This window comes from Mauremys mutica, chromosome 1, assembly GCF_020497125.1.
Source record: "Mauremys mutica isolate MM-2020 ecotype Southern chromosome 1, ASM2049712v1, whole genome shotgun sequence".
NCBI classification, from domain to species: domain Eukaryota; kingdom Metazoa; phylum Chordata; order Testudines; family Geoemydidae; genus Mauremys; species Mauremys mutica.
Window position 1 is genome coordinate 6,253,702 of NC_059072.1, and position 19,398 is coordinate 6,273,099.

Here is a 19,398-nt window from a genome sequence, read left to right on the forward strand (position 1 = left end):
ACTGAGAGCATTATGTCTCCTCTTTTTTCAGGTATTAAGTTTCTGCAGCTGTAACCAGAAGAAGTAAGGAACACGAATCCAAGCCTTTTCTCAGCTATTGTACAGGATGAAATAGTACAAGCTTCTTAAATCAGAGCTGGACTTGCTCACGTAGTAGACAGTGTGTTAGGTTATTTATTTATTAAACTAGAGTCCTGTACGTGCGGCCTCTGCCAATGGTGTTTTTTACTGCCAGGGGACTGTGAGACAGCTGATTTCTGTTTTTGGGGGGGGGCGGGAAGCAAGGGGAGGAAAGAAGAATCTGGCTGAATTATTTTGTTGCAAAGTATCTGTTAGCTTCAAGTAATCCATTATCGCTGTATGTCTATTCTAATATACAGGGGATGGAGGACAATGCATGAGGCGAGATTTGGGATCAGACTTCAAGCTTGCACGTTACGTTAGTACCTTAATGTCTAGGAACTTAATTTCAAGGTTGCACATTTCCTTTGTACCTTAACATTTCTTACCTGGAAGCAGATTCTGGGCCAGTCCCCAGAACTGTCTGTCAGTTTTCAGGGTAGGATGCTGTTATTTTGTTTCCATGCCATTTTAAAACGAAATCAGCACAAGCCTCTTTGCTCTAGACATTGCTGACGAGACTGGTGCTATCTTAGTAGTGAAACACTAAATCTTGCCAGCAGCCACTGGGGAAAACTCTCTACTCTGATTATTGTGCAAGGACAGGCTTTGGCAACAAGCCAAAATGAACTTTGCCTTAGCACTGTGGGAAGCTGTAACCAAGAGTCCAGTTTGTAGCATCAGCTGGGGACACCCCGCAGCCTGAGTTAGGAGCCCGGGAGGCAGAGATGCAGAGATGCACCCACTCTAAAGCAATCGGTGATGAACGCTGCGGGCTTCACACCGGTGGACTAAGACCCAATTACACACCATTCTTCAGCAACTTTGCAGTATTTTTCTGCAGCTTTTGATGAGTGCCAACGTTTTACAATTCAACCAAAGCTATATTTCTCATGGAGCAGTTGTGTGGCATCTTGTGCTCACGCTTGTGGAACAGCCTTGCGACTTTGCCGACAAATGCTGCTTACATTTCAAGGTAGCTCTTCGAGATGACACTCAGAAGCTTGTTGTTCACACTGCTGCAGAATGAAGCAGTAAAACAGATCAGTTCTGAGGACCGTTCTTGACACAGTCCTTCTCCAACTGGTATTTCAGTTCTCTCTGGAAGTGACTTCTATGTAAAAAAGCACCTGTTTCTGGGCAACGTTTCCCAGACTCCCAGTGCCGGAGCTGTTTGAGTCTTATTTTCAAATATTCATTTGTTCAATGAATGAATTCTAGGGAATCTTATTTGGATTTACAAGTGCCAGTAATTATCCCGAGTAACTACCATAGAGTATGCTCTGTCCTGAGAGCTAGATGTTATAAGTAGAGTTCAGAATCACTGTCACATTAGTATCTTGTCAAGTCTTGCTGTGTTAGTCAGAACTGATGGAAGATAAACATGCCTGGTACTTCTTTTAGCCCAAGATGTCCTGTCTGGATGCTGCATACAACACAGCCATGCGTGTCAAGGTCATTTTTAAGGTTGCCATATCTCCCCAGAGTCATTGATGACATGTTTCTTTTTTAAAATTCAAGGTACTTCAAGTGGTACTTACCAGACTTCCACTTGAGGCACTGACCTATCAGCCTAGGCTTTTATGTACCATGCTCATCATCCTGGTATCTGAGCACCTGATCAAGTGAAGATCCTTGTTTTGCCCTCTCTGAGTCCTTGGCCATTATGAATGGGAGAGGTGTCTTTGTGGCATTGTGTACTCACACGCAAAGGACAGAAATTGTGGTCTACAGGCAAGTCACAGAATCAACAAAATTAGACATGAAGACCACCTCCTGGGTCACCTTGTCCAATGTCACGGTTGTTTCTTACAGCAAGTTTTCTAGTATGCTGTTTAGTCCAATTTTCAACCTCCAAAGGGCTGGAGCTCGAGGTAGAAAGTTGTAGATAAGCTGTTGGAAGTTTTATGAGACTGCATCTGAGGGAGGCATCATAGAACGATCCCCAGTCATGTATCAATTGATCTTCAACTCTTGGTGGATTTTATTCAGGTCCTGAGATTTTTCAGAAGAGACCACTGAATTATTGTTAAGATGCAAATTGGGTGTATTACTTTTATTACTTACATTGTTTGAGTAACTTTATTCTGCAGCTATCCAGCTTTATCCTGGAGTCACTTTGGTTGTTTGTAGACGCGTGGGGTGAAGTCCAGGCCCATGGAACTCAATGGCAAAGCTCCCCTTTGACTTCAGAAGGGCCAGGATTTCACTCGTAGGTCGCACTTTCTGGGTGGGGTCTGTTTCAGGTCAAAAGCCCCAGGAATGTATCCACCCTCGCTCCAAGATCTCGGCATCCATGGACTGCACAAATTGCCAAGGATAAAGGGGAAGGAGTTTCTTAGAGAGAGGCTTTTCTCTTCTGTGTACTGCACCAATCACAGAGCCATTTCCCAGCAGCCAGGAGTTGGGGGATGGGCAACACGTGTCTTTGATTTAATAGGGAACGTTATCTTGTCCTCCACCCTTGGATCTCTTGTGGTATAAGTGTCCATGTATGATGAGTAGGTACATGCATCCAACACGTCAATCTGCTCTTGATCTCACGTGGTTATGCCTGGCATGTGAAACTGCTTGTTAGACAAGTGCTTGGCGTCAGCCCTGGCTGTACTCTCTCTGTGAGCCTGCATCTCACCTCTGTGACCTGAGTTCAGTCATCTAGGGAGCAGAACCGTATTCGTGAAGTTGCTGTACACTTACTGGGAGTTCCCAGGCTAACACCGCGATGCTGGTTTGAAATCTGATAGTGAAGTGTAGCCTTCAGTAAGGGTATCTTAGGACAGGTATCTTTGGGAGGGTTTTTCCCATACACACTCCTATCAATGAGCTGGAACAGAATGGGTGCAAATGTTCCCAGCTGACGGACACACGGAAGTTCCTTCTCTCTTTATTCACTAGAGACAGTTGAGTCAAGATGTGTGCACTTTTTACAGAGTTAGCTCTGCAGACGTGAGGTGGCATGGCTGGGAATGCCCCATGCAGACTGAGAGACAGTCATTGCTTAACGTGACCTGAGCACCCCAAAGTGTGGCCCAGGCCACTCTTTCCCTTGAGGGAGAGGTGCAGCCTCAGAGACTGCAGGCCCCTGCATGCATTTCTGCTCAGATCAAGATGGAGCATTGCAAGCTGGGGGGTGCAGTCCCTGTGCTTTACGGAAGTGGAGCATTGTAATCCGTTCCAAGTGGCCAGTGCTCTTGGGCATCGTTCGGGCACCCCCTAGCTATATGTGTGGAAACAGTTCCTAGTTTTCCCCGAGAGCTGACGAGACTGTCAGCAGCACACAGTGGCGCTACCAGCCTTCTCTTCTCTCTTATTTTGTGGGGAAGGTGACCACATTAACCTGTCTCTGTTTTCTGGAGTGAAGCCACTTAGGAAATGCCGCTGTGGGTCACGTGTTGATCTGGGCACCCTTTGGAAAAATGGGGTCAGAAATCCGGCTGAATCGGCCCCAGGACAAAACCCATTCCATCAGGTGACCCGACGGTGCATCTCAGAAGGGTCGCTTACCTATTCCAAGTCTGTCACTAGTGTAGCGTGTGGTGGTGCTGTCCTCATCAGTGAATTTGTTTGTGCTGATTTTAAGCTCATTTTATCTTCAGTGTAGCTATAAGAAGAAGAAAAAATCATTCTACATGGCTTTTTTCCCCCTTTGATCTTTTACAGATTTTCTCCATGTTGCTATGCCTTCTTGTAAGCTTTTTTGCTTGCTTGGCTTTTCCTACTCAATCTGGAATCATACTCCATGATCATCTCTAAATTAAGTGTAACGGGTTTTTTTAAATGTAACAGTTTTTTTTAAATATTAGAAAAAGGAAATAGGCGACACCAGCAAAATCTTATAAGGAAAATAATTCTGTTCTGAACTTTAGAAACCAGGAAAAGAAACCCAATCATCTGCCATAATTCTACAGTAAGGAAGTAAAAACTAAGACTATAACATTTTCAAAAGGATGTTTTAAATATTAATGTCTGAGTGATTGTATTAGATCAGCAATAAAGACTCTGTAATCTCAAAACACAAATAAAATGTTGCAAAATTCACTTGGCCTCTGGAGTGTGTTCATGTGGTAGGCCCTGGTAATGGTTGGAAACAGGATGGTATGTTACAGAGAAGGTTACTAACCTCTCAGCTTTTGTGACAACCAGGTACCAAAATGGGCCTGTCATCGTCTATTTGTCACACTACAAACTGCATGTCAGAGCAACACCAATAGTTTTAATGAGCGTGTTGGCCACTAATGTTCTCTTCTAGCCTGTGAATATTTCCAGGGCCAATCAGTTTCTTAAGGTATTGTCCCAATCCACGTATTCCCTAAATATAAACGGTCCATTCACTGTTGCCTCTGCCAAGGGCTGAAGCCGTCCATTAGCCACATATTGTATTGCCAGTACTAGTGGGTTTATAAAAACTTCAGCTGCTGGAAATGGCAGGTTCCCCACCCTGCTTAGCAGGATCAGGTTTCCAGTCACATTCTTCCTCCCAGTTTTTCATTGTCTCAGACACTTCTGCTCCTTTCAGCCCCATTCCTCTGCTCCAGTTGTTACCCAGCCAACTCCATCCTCTACCCAGTGTGTGGACTTTTCCCTCCAGACTGATTCTGACAGAGGATCTGCCTTGACTTGGCATCTATCTCTCTCCTTCCTTTCCTCCCGGGGTGCACTGGGTGTACCTATCCCATAATGCCATCTCTATTGTGTAGACAGCACCTTAGGTGTGCAGGGGGCTTTGCAAATGAAAACGACGGTTGCCTGCTCCGAGGAGCTTGCAATCTAAATTAGATACCCTCGTCTTCTCATAATCACAAACCGGTGTGGGGTAACAGCAGCCAGTCTGGAGCTATTCACAGAGTAAGGCCACGGTGATGGTTCATTGTTTTAAATAATGTATTGGGGGATATTGTCCCAGGACTCGGGGGCAGTGAGTGCTCCGGTCACCTGCACTGGGAGAGCTGCAGAGAAGTGAATTAACTGTTTTTGTAGTACCCGTCTTGCTTTTTCTGGAGAATATTGTCGTTTAAAAGGAAAACGGCACAATTCAAATCAGGGAAATCTTAGTGTTCTTGTAACTCAAAATCAGCTGGGCAGATTTTCTTCAAGCTTTGCAGAAACATTCTCCTTTGCCATCAGGGTGCATCTGGCAATTCTCAGGCCAAACCAATTCTCCAAGCCAAGGTTATAGGCCTTTTATACTGAACTGCTGATTGCAACCTTAATGCTGGACATGCTTCCAGCCCTCAGTACAATACAGCAGCCCACAGCTGTCTCTGCAGAGGTGGCCTGTGAGAGGCGGTTCTGGCTACTAAGTTTCCCATCCCTTCTGTGTTTTGCAGAGTGATTGGAATTAGTCTGTGGAGAAGCTGTCTGAGTGTTGTTGGAAATTGTTTTGGTTGTAGGTTTCTTGGGTTTTCTCCTGTTCCTGATCTGTCCTTGGTGAAAACAAGCTAAATTGTGTCTGGAAAAAAATCACCTTATCTTGTTTTGCTCCCATTCTGTCACCTCCCTTCCCAGCCCTTTTGCAAAATAATCAGTGTTTACACAAGACCCAGAAAGACAACAGGAAAATATAGATTAAAAAGATGAACAGAATAAACCAATGGCCATTTTGAAACACAAAATCAGACCACTCCTGGCTGAAAGCTGCATGGACTAGAGTGTGATGAGACCACGGGCAGAGAATTGCGGGCAGATTTCTGCCTGGTGTAACAGGTGTGCAGGACCCCTGGATGAACAGGACACAAATCACACAGGCCACTAGATAATTGATTTTAGGATGCTCCTTTATTGAGCATCAGAAACCTTGTAACCTAGCAGTAATGTAACTACACTGCTCTGAATCTGCAGCTCTGGCTGGTGAGCAGTATACAGAAGAAGGATGCCGTGCCCTTGTGGGAAGCCTTTCAGAAGTAACATGTAGACTGCAGGGGGAGAGAGCCCGTAACTCCCTGAGAACTTGCATGGTGGCACTTCCCATCAAGTCTGTCCCTGCATGATGCATTGGGCAGGTGTGGTTCTTTGTCTTTTCTGAGCGCATCTCCACTAACTACCCTCCTCCATGGGTAGCGGTGATGTCAGGTGCATGGATGGAGGATGCATCTGATGGAGTTACCGGGGGGTGAAAGTGATGACCAGCCACTGCTGAAGTCTAAGTAGGTCAGTATCTCTAGAGATCTCTCAGAAGGCAGTGACTTAACAGGTCATTTTAAACTCCCATCTGCTCCTAGAAGTCCCCAGTCCTCCAGGATTCACACAACCTGCTGTTGGAGAGCATGTCAAGGGACAGCATCGCCCAAGGATTAGAATTAATTCATAGATTCATAGACTTTAAGGTCAGAAGAGACCATTATGATCATCTAGTCTGACCTCCTGAACAATGCAGGCCACAGAATCTCACCCATCCAGTTCAAAAACAAACCCCTAACCTATGTCTGAGTTATTGAAGTCCTCAAATTGTGGTCTGAAGACCTCAAGCTGCAGAGAATCCTCCAGCAAGTGACCCGTGCCCCACACTGCAGAGGAAGGCGAAAAACCTCCAGGGCCTCTGCCAATCTGCCCTGGAAGAAAATTCCTTCCCGACCCCAAATATGGCGATCAGCTAAACCCTGAGCATGTGGGCAAGACTCACCAGCCAGCACCCAGGAAAGAATTCTCTGTAGTAACTCGGATCCCACCCCATCTAACGTCCCATCACAGACCACTGGGCATACTTACCTGCTGATAATCAAAGATAAGTTGCCAAATTAATTGCCCAAATTAGGCTATCCCATCATACCATCCCCTCCATAAACTCATCAAGCTTAGTTGCCTATAAAGCATTTAGAAATAAACAAGTACAGTAAAACTCATTTACAGAAACTGATACAGTGAAATTCTAAGTACAGTGAAGTCAAATTTAATTCCCCAATGTGCTAAAACGTGGAAACTAATTCTGAATAAAGTGCATTTCCACCTGAGGAAGTTGTTCTGTGAAAACATGACCTTGCTCTAGGAGTTACCGTATTTAACAATCAGATACGCTATTTTAAATAAATTGTTAGTATACAGTTATGTTCAATTACAGTGAAATTATGGTTGTGTTTTACTTTACTGGCAGAAGGCAAAGTGTTGCAGGCTCCATGCAGACATGCTGGTGTTAAATGACTGCAGCTTCTCTGCTGTGACTGCTCAAGCTGGAGCAATGGGCATCCCTTCTGCCTTCTCTTCCGTTAACTCCCAGCGTCCGTCACCTGGCTAAATAATAGAAGTGAGCTGAATAATTAACAATACCATGCAAAAGACTGGGATCCACTCATGCAATGGTCATGGGGTTGCCCATCAGTGCACTCTGCAGCCAGAGAAACACTCGGTGGAACTCGCTAGCAATGCCGCAGAATTAGACCTTCTGAAAAGAGCAGAACATTTGCTGCCTGGGAAGAAGAAAAATTGACAACTGAAAAATTTTCTATTAAAAAAATGACTAGAAATGTGGGTGCCAGGTGTTTCTCTCAATCCCGCTCTTCAGTCTTCACTTACATAGGGCCACCTCGGCATTTAATAAGAGAGGAGCCTACGTCTGGTAAGTCCCCTCGTCACTCCTCTCCCCTAGCCCCACACATGGCAGGATTGTTCCCTCCAGCTGTTACACTTTGTTCTGCAGTGTTTTGTGCAGTCGAATTTAAAATAATGCAAGCAGCAGCCTTCCCCGTTTTCCCTGGGGAGACAACTCCGCATTCCAGTGCTCCAGTGCTTAATCGAATGCAGTTGCTGTAGTCCGTTCCATGACGCTCTTTTAGCTGGCTGGAGGGTGATTCTGAGTTTATCTTTGCATGTCAGTTTTGCTTTCCCATTTCTCGGTGTCACTGGACTCCACTGATTTGATTTGTTCTCTCATTTCCCCGATGGCCATGGCGCCCGATACAAGTATGTATGCTGCAGACGAGCAATGGCAGGCGGCTTGAACCGCTGGGGGCCAACTCCTGGAGCCCTTCCCCATACTTACACTTCCTGTGGAAGTCACTGCGACTCCTCAGCTGAGAAAAGGTTCATTATCCATTGTGTTCATACACTTCCCTACACGAGTCGCCTCTTGGTCGTGGGAGTCAGCGGCTGTGTTAGACTCTCGGCAAGGGGCCTGCAGTGAAGAGCTCCCGTCTACCACCCGTTGTGGGCATTTTGTTCTGGGATCCCCGTCTCCTTTCCTGGTGATCGTTACCAATAAACTCCAGTATGTCTCTGGAAGGGGTGGAGCCTTTCCGCTCTCTCGGAATCCAAAACTAGCCCCAGATTCCCTTAGTTTCAGATGTGTAGAAAATCCTCTGCAGCCCTCCTTCATCTCCGCAAGGCCTGACTCAAACACTCTCCCAAACCATTACCTGGCTCGTTGTAATTTTAACCTTATGTCCTTGGTGGCTTTTTACCACCCCCAAAGCGGGAGTGTTGAACCATCCTCCCTTCACTGTCCCAAACTGCCTGTGAGTGACAGCTCGCTAGAACGAATGTCAGACGGAGAAGAGTCCAGCCCCACTGTGTGCGGGAAGACAGTTCACTGGCCCTGCAAAGTTGACATCCCCTTCTGCTCTGATTCAGAGGAGGGATTTTAAACCCCATCTCCTACCTGCCAGGTGAGTCCCTTAAGCACCAGGCGATAGCATCGTTATGTAGTTGTACAAGACTCGGGAGCTGCAGCAGGAAAGCTTGGGAGCAGACCAGCTGGCAGCCTGGCTGTTTACGTGAGTTTGGGGGACATCAGAGGTCAAGTCCCTGCTCCAGAGGGAGGATTCAAGCCTAGGCACATGCTCTAACCACGGGGCTAAAGGTTAAAACGGGTCGGCAACCTGCGGCACGTGTCCCAAACGCGGCACGCAAGCCGATTTTGAGTGGCACGTGCCTCTGCCCTGCACCCCCCATGCCCCCAGCCCTCTGCCCTGACCCCTGAACCCCCACACACACCCAGCCTTCTGCCCTGCACCCCCACCCCTCTGCCGTGACCCCTGAACCCCCACACCCATCCCTCTGCCCTGACTCTTGAACCCCGTCCTGCATCCCCCCACACCCACAATCCTCTGCCCTGACCCTTGAACTCCCCACACATCCAACCTTGTGTCCTGCACACACCCCAGCCCTCTGCCCTGACCTCTGAACCCCCCCCACCCAGCCTTCAGCCCTGCACCCCCACATCCCCACTGCCCTCTGCCCTGAACCCCCACCACCACCCAGCCTTCTGCCCTGCACCCCCCAAACACCCCCAGCCCTTTGCCCTGACCCTTGAACCCCATCCTGCACCCCCCCACACCCACAATCCTCTGCCCTGACCTCTGAACCCCCCCACCCAGCCTTCAGCCCTGCACCCCCACATCCCCACTGCCCTCTGCCCTGAACCCCCACCACCACCCAGCCTTCTGCCCTGCACCCCCCAAACACCCCCAGCCCTTTGCCCTGACCCTTGAACCCCATCCTGCACCCCCCCACACCCACAATCCTCTGCCCTGACCCTTGAACTCTCCACACACCCAACCTTGTGTCCTGCACCCCCACACACCCAGCCTTCTGCCCTGACCCTTGAACCTCCCCCGCACAGCTTTCTGCCCTGCACCCCCCACACCCCCTCTGCCCTGACCCCCCCCACACACAACCAGCCCCCTGCCCTGATCCCTGAACCCCCCACACACACCCAGACTTCTGCCCTGCACCCCCCACACCCCCACTGCCCTCTGCCCTGGCCCCTGAACCGCCCCCCCCACCCGGTCTGGGATCCCGGCTGCCGGCCTAGGTGAACAGAACCCCAGACCAGCAGCGAGCTGAGCAGGCCGGCGGTGTAAGATCAACATTTTAATTTCATTTTAAATGAAGCTCCTTAAACATTTTGAAAACCTTGTTTACTTTACATACAACAATCGTTTAGTTCTATATTATAGGCTTATAGAAAGAGACCTTCTAAAAACGCTAAAATGTATGACTGACACGCGAAACCTTAAATCAGAGTGACTAGATGAAGACTCGGCCCAGCACTGCTGAAAGGCTGCCGACCCCGGATTAGAAGGTGACCCACACACTTATTTTGAAGCCGCCTGGAATGAAACACTTCATATGACTCAATATGGGCTTTTCCGATGGCTGACAAATTCCGACCATCATTGCAAACAGCTATTTGTGCTGATTCCCGGCTGGCCACACTGAAAAATCAAGCGCGTGTTGGAGGCTGGAGAGAAGGCGAAGGGGCAGCATTTTAAGGTTAACTAAAGATACCATCACCAGCTGCTCTCTCCTCGACTGTGATGCTCTTTGGAATCGAGCCCCCGTTCTCTGGGGGGGAGGATAAGAGGCCACATTAACGGCAGGACTTCTCTACTTCCACCCAAGCTGCCAGTGACGCAGCCGCCCTTGGGGAACGTTGCTGCTTCTGCTCTATGCATTCCCCCCTTCACTTCCTCCCTTCATCCCGTTTGAAACTTGCTGACCCCTGCCTGTGGGTTTCTTTCCGCACAGCTGTTGAGGGCTGATTCAGATAAGGGCGGCAGTGTCACTGCAGTGGCCTGAAACCAATAGCCCCACCTCTGTGTTCGTTTAGAGATATTGACCAACGTGGTTTGCTAACGGGAAAGGAAGGGTTTCATTCTGCTGCTGCTGGGCTGTAGGAAATGGATGATGAATGTGAGGGTGATGTAATTCCAAGCAGCACTGAACTATACAGACCAAGGGCTAGTCCCTTCCCAGGAATAAACGAAGCTATGGAAGGTTTGAGTGAGTTGGGGCCTGGGGGTTGTGTCCTTTCTCTGCACAACAGAAGAATATTTCAATTTGGCAAAGCGCAGGAATCGGTTGACCCCTGGAAGACTCATTAGGGCAGGATCAGGTCCCTTATCTGCTCAGGGGGAACCCTGCACCTGTGAAGAGCCCCGCTGAGGTCACTTGGGGTGGGGGGAAGGGTTCTGAATGGCCACTGGAGCCAGACGGTGCAGAAATAGCTGCAGAATTGGGACCAGCGTTGAGCCAGTTATTTCTTAAGCAGAACAATTCTGACAATAGCTAGTGGAGACGGGCTGTAGCTCTCCGGGCTGTACTGGGAGTTGCCCTGGTCATTTCTGCCGGTGCATAATGCTCCCTCCCCCCCCCCCCCCCGATTCTGGAAGCACTTCTCCCCTTTAGCTAGAATTGTTATAAATTGTCAGCGATAATTACACTGAGCGGAACTTGGGAATGTCCAGAATGTGACGTCATGACTCTGAATATGCTCATTCCTCAGCCACGGAGGTGGTCTGCAATAGTGAGTCCTGCTTTCCCTTCTACAGAACTTTCCCTCCAAGGCTCCCAGAGTGCGTTGCATCATGGTGAGGAAAGTGTCGTCTCCTTTTACAGATGGGGAAACTGAGGCCCCCAGAGCCACCAAGTGACTTCAGTAAATAGCCTATTTCTATTTTATGTTTCTTCAATAACTGTTCCTACTTTGTATGTCGAAAGAAGCAGGGTGCTGTGCTCACCTCATATGAGGATGATGGTTTCAATCCATTAGTAACTGAGGATCATGTTCGACAACAGCTCCTGGCAATCAACATTTTTAAATCTGCAGGCCCAGATCAGCTTGCACCCAAAAAGAGTTGGCGCGCTCTCGCGGGCTGGTGTTAATAAGTATTGCAGTGCCATGGAAATTCCAGAAGGCTGGAAGAGGGCTAAGGCCGTGTCAGTATTCAAAAAGAATAAGGAAGATGACCTAGGTAACTGCAGGCTGGTCAGCCCCAACTTTATCCTGAGCAAAATAATGGGAAAGCCAATACACGACTCTATTGATAAAGAATTAATGAGTAGGAATATAATTAATGCCATTTATGGAAAATAGGTCTTGTCAAACAAACCTGATTTAATTCTTTGGGATTACAAGTTTGGTTGACATCAGTAACTGCCTAGATGTAACATGCAAAGGCTTTTGGAAGGTGTTTGACTCAGTACCCCATGACATTCTGATTAAAAAATTGGCACTACACAATATCAACAGAGCACATGTTAACTGGACTAAGAACTGGCTAACTAGCAGAGCTCAAAATGTAGCTGTCAATAGGGAATCATCAGATGGGGGGTGATTCTAGTGGGGTTTTGCAGGGATCAGGACTAGGCCAGATGCCGCTCAGTGTTTTCAGCAATGATATGGAAGTAAATATAAAATTGCTGTTGATAAGATGTGCACATGGCACAAAGAGTGGCTGAGTGGTGAAAGAGGACAGGTATTATACAGAGCAAAATGCATTTCAATACCAGCAAATGCAGTTATGCATCTTGGAACAAGGAAGGTAGGCCACTCTCCAGAACGCTTGACTCTATCCTGGAAAGCAGAGACACTGGGTTTAGGGGTCACAATGGACAAGCAACTGGATGCGAGCTCCCATTGTGCTGATGTGACAAAATGGGCTAGTGTGATCCTTGAGTCTATAATATGCTTAATTTGTAATGGAAGAGATGCACAACATTTTAATGGGGGTGGTGTTGATTAGACAAGTGGTGGGTTCTCCATCTCTTGGTGTCTTCAAATCAAGCTGGGCTGCCTTCCCGGGAGATGCTTTAGTCAAACACTGGGCTCAGTAGAGTGGTAACTGGGGGGAATTTAATGGCGGCTGATATGCAGGGTACATCAGATAACCTGGTGATCCCTTCTGGCCTTAAAATCTAGGGTGTGCCCAAGGACATGGAGAAAGTCTCCATCAGAGTCAAGGATTGGCCCAAGATGGGCTGGGCTGGGCTGCTGGCCAGGTAGTGAAGCTGAGTCCTGTGAAGTTTCTCAGGTGGGGATGTTGAGAATTTAGAAACTGAGGCCCTGTGCGCTCCGGGTTTATGTGAGAGGAGGAAGGTCACCTTTGTCATTTGGGATTAAAATTTCTGCTCATCCACTTCTGCCCCCTGGTGTGCTGAGCATCTGCCTTTTAACTTCCACCCTGCCGGCAGCACAGCTGCTATAAAGGAACAGACCGAGTCCGTCTGGTTCATAACGTGCAGCCCAGGGATCCTTTCAGAGGAAAAGTGCTGTGCCGAAAGGGAGTCTCGGGGCCTGTGTTAAGCTTTGCATCCACTTTCCCATGCGCTGGCGTCTGCCTCATCTCCACCACGGCCCTTTGAGCGGATCCTGCTCTGCAGAGGACGTGTCTCTAACATCCCCCCACTTCCCGCCAGAGGCCTCGCCCTGTCCCTGGGGCCGGCAGCCTCCCCCTTTCCCCGTGGGGCCGGCAGCCTTTCACCCCATCCCACCCGGGCCAGCAGCCTCCCCCTTTCCCCATGGGGCCAGCAGCCTCCCCCTTTCCCCGTGGGGCCAGCAGCCTTTCGCCCCATCCCACCCGGGCCAGCAGCCTCCCCCTTTCCCCATGGGGCCAGCAGCCTCCCCCTTTCCCCGTGGGGCCGGCCGCCTTTCACCCCATCCCACCCGGGCCAGCAGCCTCCCCCTTTCCCCATGGGGCCAGCAGCCTCCCCCTTTCCCCGTGGGGCCAGCAGCCTTTCGCCCCATCCCAGCTGGGCCAGCAGCCGCCCCCTGCCCCTGGGGCCTGAGCCCCCCACACCCCTGCCCAGCTCCAATTCACGTGGCCCCAGGTGTCCTTCCCCTCAGCCCCGCCCCAGCAGCAGCCGCTCCAATCAGCGTCTGGGGGTGTGTCCCCCGCGGGGCAGCGAGCCAATGGCAGCGTGGGGGCGTGGCGAGCCCGGGGGGGTTCAGCCGCACGTGCTGGCGCGGGCAGGGCAGAGGGGCGCATGGAGGAGGCGGGCGCGGCTGGCAGCGCCGGGCCCGGGGACGGGGCGCCCGGCAGGGGGAGGCCGCTGCAGCCCCCGGCCAAGGGGCGGGAGCTCTTCAGGGGCCCGCGGAAGGAGCCCGAGGTGAGAGGGGGCCGGGGCGCCCCGCCCTGCCCGGGGTCCTGGGGCCCTGCCCGGGGAGCCCGCCCCGCCCTGCCCGGGGTCCTGGGGCCCTGCCCGGGGGAGCCGGACCCTGCCCTGCCCGGGACCCCCTGCCCCATCCTGCCCGGGGTCCTGGGGCCCTGCCCGGGGAGCCCGCCCTGCCCTGCCCGGGGTCCTGGGGCCCTGCCCGGGGGCCGGACCCTGCCCCGCCCTGCCCGGGACCCCCTGCCCCGCCCTGCCCGGGGTCCTGGGGCCCTGCCCGGGGAGAGGGGCCCCGCCTGCCCGGGGTCCTGCCCCGCCCGCCCGGGGTCCCGGGGCCCTGCCCGGGGTCCTGGGGGCCGGACCCTGCCCCGCCCCGCCCTGCCCGGGGTCCTGCCCCGCCCGCCCGGGGGAGCCGGGGTAGCTGCGGGGGGCGGGGGGGGGGTCTCGTGGCTGTTCTTAGCCTCCGCTCGCAGCCGCCCGGGCGGAGACCCCCGGGGCCCCCGATCCGCCCCGCCCCGGGGCCGGTTCCTCCCTAGGGCGGTGAGGCTCCAGCGACAGGTGCCTCGGTCGCTACTGGCCCGGCCGGGCGGGGGCGGCCGGGGCCGATGGTGCGAGTGGGTCGAGTCGGGGCCGCTCCGCGCTCGGCTCCGCTCCCGGGTCGGTTTACAGACCCGCCCCCCCGGGCCGCGTCCCTCCGCCGGGACGAACAGGAGCAGCTGGGGCCGGGCCCCCCGCGCTCCCCCTTCGCTCGGCCCGCGGCGCCTGATCGCGGCCGGCCCCGGGCCCGGGAAGCACCAGCCTGCGAGGAGGGGGCGGACAGGGCGCAGGGGCTGGGCGTGCTGGGACCGGCCGCGGGGGCTGCAGCGGGCAGGGACGTGTCAGACCTTCCCCCGCCTGGGAGACGCCCTGGCCCTCAGGCGCTGACGAGGAGGCTGGTTTCCCCCTAGGGTGGCTCCCCAGTGACCCCGCCCCGAGCTGGCACCCAGGGCGGTGGGTGCGTGCGTGCGGCCCACGTAGAGGCGCACCGGGTGCCTGCTCTGCAATGAGCCTTCGAGGGGGTTGAGATTTGTCAGACTGGTGGGAACAATCTTCTGCCAGCTCAGGTGCGCTGCCTCTAGCCAGGGCTTTGACAGGGTAGGCCTGGCCTCTTATCTCCAGGGTTTGGTGTCAGCGCCCGTCTCCGTCGTGTCCGAGTGCTGCCTGCTTCTGGGTGCCTTGGTGAACCGTCCAATACTGTACATACAGAGAGACTAACATCCCTGATTTACACCAGTCGGCTGATTCCCTGAAGCATGAGAAACCAGTCAGCTGCCAGGGATTAGGAAACTGCCATTACCATCAGGTTATTTCATAACTGTTCATTACGGGATTTCTCCCCTCTTCCTCTGAAGCGACTGGCTCTGGCAGGCAGTGAGAGGATACTGATTAGATGGATACTGGGTATCATCCAGTTGGGCAGTTAAATACAAAGTACTGCACATTAGAAAACATAATCCCAGCTATACATACAAAACGATGGGCTCTAAATTCGCTGTTACCACTCAAGAAAGAGACCTTGGAGTCATTGTGCAGAGTTCTCTGAAATCATCCACTCACTGTGCAGCGGCAGCCAGAACAGCGAACAGAATGTTGGGAATCATTAAGAAAAGGATAGACAATAAGACAGAAAATATCACGTTGCCTGTATATGAATTCATGGTACGCCCACACCTTGAATACTGTGTGCGGTTGTGATCGCCCCATCTCAGCAATGATATGTTAGAATTGGAAAAGATTCAGAAAAGGGCAACAAAAATGATTAGGGGTCTGGAACGGCTTCCATATGAGGAGGGATTAATAACACTGGGACTTTTCAGCTTGGAAAAGAGACGACTAAGGGGAGATATGACTGAGGTCTATAGAATCATGACTGATATGGAGAAAGTAAATAGGGAAGTGTTATTTACTCCTTCCCATAACACACGAACTGGGGGTCACCCAATGAAATTAGTAGGCAGCAGGTTTAAAACAAACAAAAGGAAGTATTTCTTCACACAACACACAGTCAACCTGTGGAATTCTTTGCCAGAGGATGTTGTGAAGGCCAAGACTATAACACGGTTCAAAAAAGAACTAGATAAATTCAATGGCTATTAGCCAGGATGGGCAGGGATGGTGTCTCTAGCCTCTGTTTGCCAGAAGCTGGGAATGGGTGACAGGGGATACATCACTTGATGATTCCCTGTTCTGTTCATTCCCTCTGGGGCACCGGCATTGGCCACTGTCGATAGGATACTGGGCTAGATGGACCTTTGGTCTGTCCCAGTCTGGCCATTCTTAATTCCTACCTTGATTGTTAGCAGTATTCATTTAACACCTGGATGGAGCCCCATAGATGCCTGTAAGAGTTTATAATCCTGATAGGGAACCGGGGGAGATGGAAGGAGGAAGGCTGCACCGAGCAGAGTTGGGGGCTTACCAGACCAGCCCGACATGCGTTGTGTTAGATTTAAAAAGGAACCAGTATCATTTTAACGAGAGGGTCGCTGTGGGAGGATTCTGGGAAGAGGAGCGATTTGACGGCCACCACGTGGCGTGTAGGATCAAGGAGGACCCCGGGTCCAGCATGGGAGAAAGTAGCGAGGTGCTCGTGGGGAAGCGAGCAGAGGGGGGCAGAAGGGCAGAGGACAGGGTCTCATTGAGGCTGCCGTTGATTTCAGAGGGAGGAGGATGGGACTTGAGGCTGCCTATTAGTGCCAGTGCAGCCAAGGCCCTGCCAAACATGTTTTCAGTTCATTTCTCTCTCAGCCAAAACCTGCTGTAACTTCCCTCCTGCCATTTCCAGACCTTTTGCTTATGACATTCTTCGGGGAGTTTATAGCTCTGATTTGGGGCACCTCATCTCCACGGTCGTGGGTTTTCTTCGATGCCAGCTCCACGGAATCGCTTACCCACTTCTCGGTTTAACTCTAGGTCTGAACATGGTAGGAGAGAGATGAACTGCGATGCTGGGGTAACCCAGCTGAATAGACCTATGAAGTGAGAGCTTAATGTGTAGAACGCAGGCGGGTGGCAGGATTGGCCGTGAACTGTAAAAACCTGTTGACGCTGCCCTATGTTCTGTAGGCACGAGTGGGAAGCTTTAGTTTAACCATAGCTCATACTTGGGCGTGGCACTAAACGAGGTGTAAGAGAGGGGGTCTCTTTCCAGGCACGCCCAGGTCACATGGGCACAGACACCGTCAATGCATTTTCTGGTCCGAGGTGCAGGATTCCTTTGGTTTTAGCTCTGTGCGTCACAGCCCCTTTGCTGGGTGGATTAACGTTTGCAGGCGCAAGGACTTAACTGAATTCCTCCGAGGCTTTAGAGCTCACAACTTAGTTGGCCAGCGCAGTGTATTTGGCCTAAGCATTGATTACGTGCTGCCCTTTGTGCAGTCAAGGCCCCCTAAAGGTGTGAACGGAGGGTCTGACGGAGCTGGGGACAGGGAGGCGAGACATTTCCGTTCTGTTTCTGGCTCCGCTGCTGACCTGCTGTGTGACCACTGTGATTCTGCAGGGGCTGATGGTAAAACTGGCTGTTTATCCCAAGAAAACTCCTTGCAGGACCTGACTTGTTTTCTTTTAAACCCAGAACAAGTGCTTGATAATGTTGACTGGTCCTGAGGGCATTTACACTGGGGCCATGTCGGCTTTCTAGTACAGATAGGTAATGGGACACTGGGTCTTAAAATCATATTGGTCTTCTCCCAACCCACCACCACCGCGTTTGCTCTCCAATATGATTGTGACAGACAGTTGGCCAAATTCAGCCTGTTAGTGATTTATCACAGGCAAAATCCATTGACTTCAGCAGAATTTCACCCACCTAAGACAAGACTGAATTTGGCCTGATATTTTATGAGCAGCTGGAATTAGGGATGAATCGCTTACGCCATTTGAAAGCAGGGATTTACGGTGGCGATGCTAAAAAGCATTGTCTACCTCCAACAGTGCTCAGAATAATGTCCGCTGAAATCATGCAGGAGTTCAAACAGAGAAATAAAGTAAGTTGGTAATCAGAATGATGTGAATGTAAGAACTGAGACCTCGTGACCTACTCCAGCTAAAGACACTTTACCATTGGAAAACCAGGGGGCCAGGCTCCCGAAGGTACAAAGGGCCTTCATTCAGAACCCTGGTAGCTCTCGCATTTTAAGCCTGTCACTAGTCTTTCATATTTGCTTGTTTCTCCTGGATCCAGGGCCGAATACAGCAAACGTGACACTTACCTAGCGCGCTAAATATACAGACATAACGAGTCTTCTCCGTGCAATTTAAAGGGGGTGGGTGTTATCCCCACTTTATAGATGAAACATTGAGGAAGAAGGGGAGTTGCTTGAAGCTGTACAGTAAATTGGTGGCAGAGCCAGGATTAGGGTCCAGAAGTACCTAATTCCCAGTTTTATTCTGTCCCGTACAGTCGGCCGTCTTATGTGGTCCTCGGCCCAGGGACTTTTCACTCCCTGTGGAAATCTGCTGGATTTTGCAGGCGTATTGGCACTTTCAGCTGCTGCCATTTGGTCCATGCCTACCCACTGAATCATGCTGCCTGCCTTCTCCTCCACTGATGGGGATTATTGGGCAGTGGAATGGCAGGGAGATAACCAAGGTTGAAACTTGCTCCCTATTATAAATTCATTTTTCCATCCCCAGTTTCTTCAAAAACAAATTAACTGTTCTGGAAGTTCACCTGCCGATTCTCGCCCAGGGTACGTCTTCTATGGAGTTTGGTAACGGTTGGGCAGTTTTAATCCTGTGGTACTTGTAGTCTTCAGCCAGACTTTCAGGTTTGGCTTGTGATGGTTCAAAAATGTCTCGGTCTAGGAACCACAAATTGTTCCGTGGGCCTAATTGAGAAGGAGGGTTTTACTGTGCATTATGGGTACGGTAGAAACTCAGAGTTACGAACACCTCGGGAATGGAAGTTGTTCGTAACTGAACAAAATGAAATGGTTCTTTCAAATGTTGACAACTGAACATTGACTTAACACAGCTTTGAAACGTTACTATGCAAAAGAAAAATGCTGCTTTCCCTTAATTTTTTAGTAGTTTACGTTTAACACAGCACTGTACTGCATTTGGTTTTTAATTTTTTTGTCTCTGCTGCTGCCTGATTGCATATTTCCTGTGGTTGACCGGTCAGTTCATAACTCTGGTGTTCGTATCTCTGAGGTTCTGCTGTTTATTGAAAGGACGTACGGTGCCCGATCATTGGAAGTGATTTGAAAATTTGGAGGAAAAATTTGGAAAACTTCACCACATTTGGTGATGGTGGTGCATTTTGGGCCCAGTCCGAAGCCCATTGAAGTCAGTGAGTTGTTGCTGACATCAGTGGGTTTTGCATTCAGCCTGTTCTGACCATCTCTGCGGATGTTATCTGTCATTCATGATTATGAATATTGGTGATGCAAACTATTACTGCTGGCACCCGCTCATGCT

The 19,398-nt window shown here is 50.7% G+C and overlaps 2 protein-coding genes across 2 annotated transcripts in view; both read left to right on the forward strand.

Moving 5' to 3' along the window:
• Positions 1–4,158, forward strand: part of AHCYL2 (adenosylhomocysteinase like 2) — a 242,444-nt gene extending 238,286 nt beyond the window's left edge. Inside the window, exon 18 of the mRNA XM_045028139.1 lies at positions 32–4,158. Coding sequence (XP_044884074.1) covers positions 32–38 — 7 coding nt within the window. The 3' untranslated portion in view covers positions 39–4,158. The remainder of the gene's footprint in view (positions 1–31) is intronic.
• A 9,650-nt stretch (positions 4,159–13,808) lies between these two features.
• STRIP2 (striatin interacting protein 2) overlaps positions 13,809–19,398 on the forward strand; it is a 57,427-nt gene continuing 51,837 nt past the window's right edge. The window contains exon 1 of the mRNA XM_045002035.1: positions 13,809–13,938. Within this exon, the coding sequence (XP_044857970.1) occupies positions 13,816–13,938 (123 nt within the window). The 5' untranslated portion in view covers positions 13,809–13,815. The remainder of the gene's footprint in view (positions 13,939–19,398) is intronic.